This window comes from Pygoscelis adeliae, unplaced genomic scaffold, assembly GCF_000699105.1.
Source record: "Pygoscelis adeliae isolate BGI_AS28 unplaced genomic scaffold, ASM69910v1 Scaffold255, whole genome shotgun sequence".
Taxonomy (NCBI): domain Eukaryota; kingdom Metazoa; phylum Chordata; class Aves; order Sphenisciformes; family Spheniscidae; genus Pygoscelis; species Pygoscelis adeliae.
Genome location: NW_008824872.1, coordinates 91,769 through 102,608, shown reverse-complemented (window position 1 = coordinate 102,608; position 10,840 = coordinate 91,769). Strand labels below are relative to the sequence as shown.

Sequence of the window (10,840 nt, the reverse complement as noted above, 5' to 3'; positions counted from 1 at the left end):
TAATAATAATAATAATAATAATAATAATATACAAAACAAGTGATGCACAATGCAATTGCTCACCACCTGCTGACCGATGCCCAGCCAGTCCCTGAGCAGCGGCCCCCCCGGCCAGCTTTCCCCAGTTTATGTACTGAGCATGACGTCACATGGTATGGAATGTCCTTTTGACCAGTCTGGGTCAGCTGTCCTGGCTGTGCCCCCTCCCAGCTTCTGGTGCACCTCCAGCCTTCTCAGTCGGTAGAGCATGGGAAGCTGAAAAGTCCTTGACTAGTGTAAGCACTGCTTAGCAACAACTAAAACATCAGTGTGTTATCAACATTGTTCTCATCCTAAATCCGAAACACAGCACTGTACCAGCTACTAGGAAGGAAATTAACTCTATCCCTGCCGAAACCAGAACACCCAGTCAGAAGATTCTTTCTTCTTTTTTTTATGGTAGCATTTGCCCATTTGATAGTCACTGTTTTATAACTCATAAAGGAGTTGAATATTTTCCTTTTCAGCTCTGTATGTAATCCACTGAGAAAAGGATGTCAAAGATGTCTTTTTCCTCTAGTGATGATGATTTGGGGGAAGTTGTGCTATAGTGTTACATTTAAGAAACACCAACTGCTGTGTGGCCATGCAAGTAGAGGTTAGCACACTATGCTGAAAAGGATCTAAGTTACACGCTTTCACATTTTCATCACCCTGTTTCTCATATAATGCGAGACAAGTCATCACCATAATCTCATTCATAGAATCATAGAATCATAGAATATCTCAAGTTGGAAAGGACCCATAAGGATTGTCGAGTCTAACTCCCTGCTCCTCCTGTATGATATGCAAGGCTCCCTCAAAATTTTGGCAATAATAAAAGACAAAAATCTTCTCCTAATCGACTGCATGTCATAGCAAAATTTTATCCTCAAGGACCATGCCATTCACCATGTAATATTCTGGTTTTGTATAAGGTTCTACATAATTTTGATTTTCAGCGGTGTTGAAAAAAAAAGGAAGAAATAATGTTTGCAACCCACAAATCCCAGTGCTTGGGGAAACCTGCTTAATTTCTATGAAACATATATTCAGACTGAGAACTTGTAATATGCACTTTCCACCTTGGGTGATTAATAGCTTGTCCATTCTTTCATTCGGAAGCTATGAAATCATAGCCTTTGCCATTATTGCAATAATGTCAGCCAGGAGGAAAGTCTGGTCAGAACACAGATGAATTATTTTTTAGGGGATAAGTGGCCCATTCTAAAAGTTTTCCCTATATTCATATTGCTTACATTAACAGTGGGACAATATAAGGAGTTGTGCATGCTGACAGCTTCAAGAATAATCTAAGAACAATCACTATGTCCAAACAGCTGGTGTATATGGTAAAAAAAATCCATCTACACCCCAAACAAAGATTTATGTAGTAGTACCTGGTCTAAATTAACAAATCTATACTCTTCTACGTATCTCCTAACCCCAGACCTCTGGATCTGCCACTTCATCTGCTACACATTTCCATTGAAGCCACAGGCTGTGCTCCTTCTCCTCTATCTTCCCTGCTGCATGTGAAGGAAGGGGTAAAACTAGAATTTCAAAATCCCCATCAGGGCTATGGAGTGCCAGAAGTGGCCCTTCCTTGGAAAGATCCATGTTGTGATCTTCTGGGGGCACAGTCTCTTGCTCAGTAGGGGAATGCAGTGTCCTGAAAGCCCTGTACATGTGTTTTCTTATTATTCACATTTAAACTTTAATTCCTTATCTTTTCTAAACAATTACATTATTCATACTCTTTTATGGATATATATTTTCTATTTTAAATATACATGTGTAAACATATTTGAACACAGATGTAAATGTGTATGTATGTGCATGTCCTCAAGTTACACCAGGGGAGGTTTCGATTGGATATTAGGAAAAATTTCTTTACCGAAAGGGTTGTCAAGCACTGGAACAAGCTGCCCAGGGAAGCAATGGAATCACCATCCCTGGAGGTATTTAAAAGACGTGTAGACGTGGTGCTTAGGGACATGGTGTAGTGGTGGACTTGGCAGTGCTAGGTTAACGGTTGGACTTGATGATCTTAAAGGTCTTTTCCAACCTAAACTATTCTATGATTCTATGTTTCTATAGGCAGACTGATAACACCAGGGAAGTAGGGTGAAAAACTGGGAAATATTTACCATCTATCTAAAGTGATGTGGCAGGAAACAGCAAAGAGGGAGTAACCTCAATCAGTTCCTTGCTGATTAGCGCTGAATATCCCAGAGAGTAGTAGATATTGAGCTGTGTGGAAAAGTCGTAGATGCAAAGCCATGTGTGGCGGTGTGCTCCCCCCACGTTGCGTAAGCAACAAGCACCGGTGGGGGTCGTTGTGGCTGCATCCAGGTTATGCTGGACTTTGGGAATGGATGGCAACACAGTAGCCAAGGGCTGCCTGGAGCAGTGAGTCAAATGACTTGCTGATATGCAAATATGACTATAAGTCAATCATCTTACTCTATAAATAGTGGACAGCCCAAGAGCCCTTTGAGCTCTCCTGCACGGCAGTGGGCTGCACGGCGGGATCTCCCCTTGAGTAGGGACACCTCTCAAGGTTACTCCTTGAGGTTGAGAGATTCCTTGCCACAACAGATCCTCAGTAAGTGACTAATAGCATGTTAAACTTTGAAATCTTAGCTAAGTCATATAAAGGATTATTTGCGCATATATAATTCTTTAGACATAAACCATCAACCAAGTCTGGGACTAGGACTGGATCCAGCCGCACCTAGACTCCTCTCTGAGAAGGAGTTTAGAAAGAAAAGGGGTCCTTTCTGAACCTCATGACTCAACGGGAGGGTCTCCCTGACAGTTTTGTCTGACGCTGTCCTCTATGCAGTAGGTAATCAAGTGTACCTTGCCATTGAATCTTGTTAAATTACTGTCGCATTTACCATTGAACTTTGTTAACTCACACTTTAACTCACTGTTTTCTATCAATAAAGTGTATTGTTGCTTCTCTCTTATGAGTGGAGTCCATCCACAACACCATGGAAGTCAAGTGCATCCACAGAAGTCTCTATAACCAAGTAGAGGTGAGGGGAGAGTGTTGTTTCTGCATTAGCTGGATGTGTAGGATCTGATACAATACAGGACAGCAGAGTGGAGTGGTAGGTTCCTGCAGGAATCTTTCTGTCATGTGATGAGATGGGAAGGGACTGGAGCTGACCAAACCACTTAGAGGGAATTTAAAGTGAGGCAAATAGAAACTCAGATCCAGATGGATAAGGGTTTGCAATCAGCTGAGAAATTAAATACTGGTCAATTTATACACACATCCAGCACAATGAGCCCTTCAGCTGTCCATGAAAGAAAGGAAGAGATGGAGAAGACAAAGAATGACAAGAAATTTTTCAATTTCAAGGCATGACATAAAATTTTGACTTTTGAAAAAACATCAAAAAGTGATGTAAGGAGTATTTTTCTTCTCTTGTTTTTATTCCTTTCTTACTTTCCTTTCCTTTCCTTTTTTTTTTCTCCTTTATTCTGAATTTCACTACTTTTTGCCACTTTCTCCTCCTCTCAGTTGTTTTTATTTTTCAAACACATTTTTCCACTGTCAAGACTGATTTAATTTCTCACTGGTCTCAATAAGAGAACTAAACTAAACCCGTTCTAAAACTAAATAATCTGTACAGGTCTGAGCATTTTCTCCCACTAAAGCATTTTCAGTATGTTTTATTTTCTACCTCAACATTGCTGGTGAAGTTACTAATGCAGTAATGTGCAGACACCGTCATGCAGACAGACATACCATCTCTGTAGCAAAATGGAAGAAAAGTGTTAAAAAACCTGGAGGCAAAAACTCATATAACTTTCTCCCGACTCAAAAGAAGAAAAAGAAGTGGGAGGAATGAAAGAACTTAGATAAATGGAATGACTTTTAAAAGAAATCTGACCAATTTTTATGATTTGCTTTATGAGGGAAATGTCAAAATCCACAGTTCCATTCAAAATATATGTAAATGAAATTATTTGATACATTCTATGAAAAAAAGTCAGTTTGTTTTTCAGACTGCCATTACGCTGATTCATGGTAGATTAATTTCATAGAGATATTTAGATAATTGATTTTTCTTTATGTTTCCAGTATTCTGTTGACTTCATTGGAAAATTAGACACCACTGTGGGATTTCTCTGGAGAAAGGTGGAAGTCTGAATGTGATCCAGACATCCTCAGCTCCCTTGAAAGACAATTGGGAAAAATGAAATATTTTGGAAAATACTTGAACTGATATATGCTGGAGAAAATTTAGGATTAAATTAGCCATTCCCTGGGCCGGCTATACTGACATAATTAAGGATAAAGGCATTTTAGATTGTTTAATTGCAAACAACTTTGCAGCTGTCAGATGAATTCACCCAAGGGATTCATAAACCTTCCTTCAGATGTGAGTGATCTATACTTAGTTTCCTTTTATAATCAGTGGATGTGATTTAGATTAATTGTGTAATTTTAGAGTGCATTTTGTCTAGCTTTGTTTAGCTGTCTACCCTAGAATTAAATCTGTCTACCCTGGAAGGACCTGCTTTTGTCAGCTGGAGAGGGAGTAGACACGACTAGCTCAGATAAAGCCATCTACACTGTAAACCACAAAAATTAGCCTACCCATGGAAAAATGGACTGATACTTTATGACCTATATTCCATCCAAGTGCCAGTTCCCAGGGTGCAGAGAAAACAAAAGAACATATGATAAAATATGGACATTTCCACTATACATTTCCAGTAAAATGCCCAAGTTAGTGAGAATCTAAATTATTGGCTTTCAAGTATTTCAGCATTACGAGTTCCCTAAAACTAGGAAATGGGAAAAGGGCATGCATTTTAGGCAATCTAAATATGCCCCAGGTTGTTCAAACATTTCTGTAGATTTGCACTGGTGTTTGTTTTTTTCGATGATTATTGTGTTTTTCAGGGTTCTGCAGAGCAGAAATGGAGCATGAGAACTATACAGTAGTTACAGAGTTTGTTCTGTTGGGATTGTCCCAAAACCATGAAGTCCAGGTGATTCTCTTCTTCTTCTTCCTGCTTTTCTACATGATCATTCTGCCAGGCAACATCCTTATCACTGTCACAATTTGAGGGGTTTTGCAACTGGGATCACCCATGTATTTTTTCCTGCCCAGTTTGGCATTCTTGGACATCTGCTACATCTGTGACCACACCCAAAATGTTGGCTGACTTTTTCTCATACCATAAGACCATCTCCTACAGTGCCTGCATGGCCTAGCTTTTCTTCCTCCACTTCCTGGGAGCACCTGAAGCTTTCCTGCTCATGGTCATGGCCTATGACCATTATGTAGCCATTTGCAAACCTCTTCACTACACCAGGCTTGTGAACAGGGGGGTATGCTGTGTCCTGGTTGGAGCTACATGGGGTGTGGGCTTCATCCATGGCATCATTTTATTTCCTCTCAGCATCCACCTCCCTTATGTGGTCCCAACATCCTGGACAACTTCTGTGATGTCCATCAGCTGACCAAGTTGGCCTGTGCCAACACTTACATAGTGGAGCTTTTGATGTTCCCCAACAACAGAGTTGTTATTGTTATGTGCTTTACACTTCCCCTAATCTCCTACACTGTCCTATTGCTGAAGCTCCAGACACAGTCCTTCAAGGCAAAGAACAAAGTAGCCTCCACCTGTGTTTCCCACATCATTGTTGTTTTTGTTATGCGTGGCCCAGCTATGTATACCTATGACTTACCCTTCCAAGCTGTCCCAATGGAAAAAGTTGTTGCTGTTTTCCATATGGTCATCTTCCCCTTGACTAATCCCATGATCTATATCCTGCGTAACAAGGAGATCAAAGGCTCAATGTGGAAGCTGGTCAGCAAATACATATGTTGGTGTGGAAAATTAAAAAAAAAAAAAAAAAAAATTGAAGTAAATAAGTTAAAGCTTTTTTCGTTTTTGTTTTGTTTGTTAATACAATTTTCTTAGGAACAACTCCATAGTCTACATTATGTAGCAACATAATATATATTAAGCAAGCTTCAAATAACTTTCTTCAAATTATCAAAAAGCCTTAGGGTGACACTAAAACCTGTATGGAATAATTTAGAGGAGAACTATACTGTGTAAAGGAATTAACACAGTTGTGCTATGAAGTACTACAGTTAAAATTCTGTATCTCTACAGAAATTAACTGGCAGGTGTGAAACATTTATAGGATCATTACTGAACTTCTGGTCCAGATGCAGACAGATAAGATCAGGTAGCAAGCATGTTAGTTCAAGATTTCAGCTTATACTTGAATCTCTGACTGTTGACACTGCCTGCTGTTTGACACTCATACAACTCTGCTCCTGAATGAGTCCATTGTTTCTCCACAAAGGGAGAATGTGCAAGTCACTGGATGATCTAGCTTGTAGTCAAGCTTTGCCTTTTCATACAGCATAGGTAGGCCACTGAAATCTGAAATCAGAAGTCAACTATCAAGTAAAAATCAAAGGCAATGGGGACATAGCCTTATGGTAGGCACTAGTGACAGGATTTGTCTATCCAGGTATAGACATCTACAGCATCAGAATTAGTCACCTAAGGATTCCTGCATAATCGATGGGTGTTTCTAGCAAGCAATTCAGCTAACCCATTTTTATTGTCTACTTTGGGAACAAATAAACCATGCCTTAGGCATTTTTATCTTGCCCTTAGTACTCACTACTTTTCAGTTTGATTCCAAGGTAGAATCATAGAATATCTCAAGTTGGAAGGGACCCAAAAGGATCATTGAGTCCAACTTCCATGCTCCTTGCAGGACTACCTAAAACTAAATCATATGACTAAGAGCATTGTCCACAGACTCCTTCAACTCTGTCAGGCTTGGTGCCATGCAACTTCCCTGGGGAGCCTGTTCCAGTGACTGACCACCCTCTCAGTGAAGAACCTTTTGCTAATGTCCAATCTGAACTTCCACTGACGCAGCTTCATTCCATTTCCTTGTTTCCTATCACTGGTCACCAGAGAGAGATCAGCACCTTCTCTCCGCTGCCCCCTTTGAGGAAGTTGTGGACTGCGATGAGGTCACCCCTCAGCCTTCTCTTCTCCAATCTGAACAAACCAAGTAAGTCTTGCCCTCGAGGCCTTTCGCCATCTTGGTTGCCCTCCTCTGGACACACTCTAATAGTTTGATGTCTTTCTTATATTGAGGCACCCAAAACTGCACACAGTACTCGAGGTGGGGCCACACCAGTGCAGTGTGGAGTGGGACAATCACCTCCCTTGACCATCTAGGTATGCTGTGCTTGATGTACCCCAGGTCACAGCTGGCCCTTTTGGCTGCCAGGGCACACTGTTGACTCATACTCAACTTGCCATCAACCCAAACCCCCAGATCTCTTTCTGCGGGGCTGTTCTCCAGCCTCTTGTTCCCCAATTTTTTGTATAAGCAGGATTACCCCATCCCAGGTGCAGAATCCTGCACTTGCTCTTGTTAAATTTCATATGGTTGGTGATTGCTCAGCTCTCTAGTCTACCCGGATCTCTCTGTAAGGCCTTTCTAGCCTCAAAGGAAGCCTTTCTAACCTACAGCTCCTCCTAGTTTAGTATCATTGGCAAAGTTACTTAAAGTACATTCGACTCCTGTGTCCAGATCATTTATAAAAACAGTAAAGAGCACTGGCCCTAAAATCGAGCCCTGGGGAACCCCACTGGTGATTGGCCACCAGCCTGATGTAACCCCATTTACTATAACTCTTTGACCCATCAGTCAATTGCTCACCCATTGTATTATGGGCTTGAATCAGCCAAATAATTCCTTTTGAGGGGAAGTCAGGATTTCAGAGAGAATGGTTTTCTTACTGTAGTGCATATTCTATACACAGCATAGGTGCAGAGTGGACTAATTCTGGCTTCCAATAATAACCCAGAAGGCATTGCACCCTCACAAATCAGTGTTCTCAGTCCTCGTGAAACCCTTTCTGTTGCATGCTATAAGAATCCAAATATAGTTGCACATGAAGTAGAGTTTTTTTGTTATTTATCCCCTTCCTTAACTGTCCTACCTACCCTCTCACAAAAGAAAATGCGTGCCTCACAAAGACTGCCTTTCTCCTTCTGTCAAAGGCCACAAGCAGCCAGCCTCCCCCATCCTGGGTGTCTTCCTCACCACTCAATAAAGTGTGCTCTCCAGTTGTACATCCTTCATTGCCACAAGGGACTTTGGCTATCGCCTCTGCTCTGTCTCTTCTTGCAATCCTGTTCTGGTTCTCTGGTGCATAGTCCGCTCACCTCATCCCATGACTCCTTCACCTGGCAACTCAGTACCCTGACCATGACTTGTTTCCCACACATGAAACCACCATCCCTCTAAACCCAGCAAGGGGCACCTGCACCTGGACAGCAGCATCCCCACTCTGGAATGGTGTCCATGATCAGGTCTTTGATGTACTGGGGAACTTTCTTCAGCTAGGGCTGGCTGCATGATCCTTGAGGAGCGTGGTTACCACCATTCTGAGCAGTCCCCCCAAGAGAGAGTTTCTGTCCCTTTGCACTCCTGTTATGTAATTGGCCCTGAAACCAGTCCTTTAGCACTCCTTCAGCCATGAAAGACAACTAGTCTTTGTCTATGTTGTCTAAGTGATTTACCTCAGCCAATGGACTAGATGCGTTCACATCCATACTGCCCACACCTAGCCCCTTTGCGGAGAGTCTGGCTGCACCCACAGTGCACAGAACTTTCATCATGTCTGGCACAGTACCTACCCCATGGGCCCTTTGGAGCACCTTGTTAGCCTACCATGTGGGGCACACAGGACACTTCTCTGCATTTGAGATCCAAATGACTATGGTAATTCTGAGTGTGAGCCTCAGAATAGGTCATTTGTAGGTTAGGTGGCTTGATGTTCAGGAGCACTTTCTGGGGCAGTGCTAGAAACTTCTAAGGTTTCTCCTTCACCCAACATCCTCCTTGAGGTGATGTCAGATATTCCTGCAGACAGAATCTCCTCTTCTCTGCATCCATCCTGCTCTCCCAGGTCTCTGCTTGGTTCCAGGTGGCCCAGTTTTGGGCCTGACATTTCTTAAAAAACTTTTAAGATCCTCTACAAGGATCTACAAAGAAATTTGAATGTCTTTCTAATGCAGGAAACAGTATGGGAGGTCTGCCTCCCCACTTGCCACATTTGTCCTTCTATAGCATCGTGTTCAGCTTGCCTGTTCTGTGTAGAAGGCTCTGTAGATTTGTAGGAGACCATGATCATATAAGGACTGCTGGAATGAAACTGGAGGATGGGACAGAGCAAAGAAGAGAGGAATGGTGAGGGGACGGAACCTCCATCCTGGAGCACCCTTGAGTGATCCCTGGGACAATCTTATCCCTCAACCACCACCATGTTGTCTAATGTGTGACCAGGATGCTCCACTCCAGGAGGGATCCTAAAAGCTATACAGTCCACCTGAAGTGAGGATAAGGAGCAAAAAGGGATTGCCCTAAACCTACAGCTGACACTACTATAAAGATCCTTTGTAATTATGCGACAAGCAGAAATAACAATCCAGTTTACCAAGCCAGCTTTCAGGTGTGTTAACCTAGAGATTAAACTACACTAGATTGCCAAAGAGAAGTGAGACGTGTGCCGATGTCCGCAGGAGAGAACAAGGGCATGGTTAGGGCCCCTAGCATGGTCAGTATCCAGGGTGTGCCATGGTACTGTCTTTGCAGGTGATTTAGTACAGAAAACTCTCATTAGGCCCTACAAATTACACCATACTGCACACTCCATGGAGAACAAGAAAACATGTGACTGACCTTCCTAAGCTGATGTGAGGGGAATGTTGTCCCTATCTCACATCTAGAAATTTGCTCGCTTGCTGAAGGAGCAGGAATCTCAGTGGTGAATACAGTTTTCTCATGGAAGCGTCAGATCCGATCTCTATGGATCTGCTGGCTGGTCTGGTTTCTGTTTCTCTCGGGAGAGAAAGATTTTTCCGCAGTGTTCTCCTGATGGCCTTTTGCATCTCAGTGTTTCTCAGTGTGTAGATCATTTGGTTTAGCATTGGAATGACCACAGTATAAACAATGAAGGCCACCTTGTCCATAGGGAGTTTCTTAAAAGGCTGAGCATAGATGAAGATGCAGGGGATGAATATTAAGCTCACAATGGTTATCTGGGTTCCACAGGTAGACAGGGCTTCCCACTTCCCTTCTGTGATGCATGTCCTTATCTTCAGCAAGATGACAGTGTAAGAAATAAGATGGGACCCCTTACAAAAAGAATAATGAGAATCACTCCACTATTAAACACCATCTGTAGTTCAGCCATGTGGGTGTCAGTGCAGGCCACTTTGATGACTTGAGGGACATCACAGTAGAAATTGTCCACTACATTGGGGCCACAGAATGGTAGCTGGAGAAGAAAACCAGTTCATATAGTAGAGTGAACAAATCCACTGAACCATGCAATTGCCACCAATCATAGAATAGAATCATAGAATCATAGAATCATTAAGGTTGGAAAAGACCTCTAAGATCATCAAGTCCAACCGTCAACCCAACACCACCATGCCCACTAAACCATGTTCCTAAGCGCCTCATCTACACGTCTTTTATTTAAAGTATTTACTTCCAGGGATGGTGACTCCACCACTTCCCTGGGCAGCCTGTTCCAATGTTTAACCACTCTTTCAGTAAAGAAATTTTTCCTCACGTCCAATCTAAACCTCCCCTGGCGCAACTTGAGGCCATTTCCTCTCGTCCTATCGCCAGTTACTTGGGAGAAGTAACAACCCACCTCGCTACAACCTCCTTTCAGGTAGTTGTAGAGAGCAATGAGGTCTCCCCTCAGCCTCCTTTTCTCCAGGCTAAACA

General features: G+C 42.4%; 2 protein-coding genes across 2 annotated transcripts in view; one reads left to right on the top strand and one right to left on the bottom strand.

Moving 5' to 3' along the window:
* Positions 1–139: 139 nt before the first annotated feature.
* LOC103917378 (olfactory receptor 4N5-like) lies at positions 140–6,397 on the top strand. Its single transcript, XM_009324504.1, is given in 5 exon segments — positions 140–152; positions 5,114–5,180; positions 5,182–5,432; positions 5,435–5,859; positions 6,368–6,397. Coding segments are annotated over 5 exon segments (786 nt in total).
* A 3,416-nt stretch (positions 6,398–9,813) lies between these two features.
* Positions 9,814–10,840, bottom strand: part of LOC103917377 (olfactory receptor 4D1-like) — a 2,210-nt gene continuing 1,183 nt past the window's right edge. The window contains 2 exon segments of the mRNA XM_009324503.1: positions 9,814–10,236; positions 10,239–10,447. Of these exon segments, the coding sequence (XP_009322778.1) occupies positions 9,814–10,236; positions 10,239–10,447 (632 nt within the window).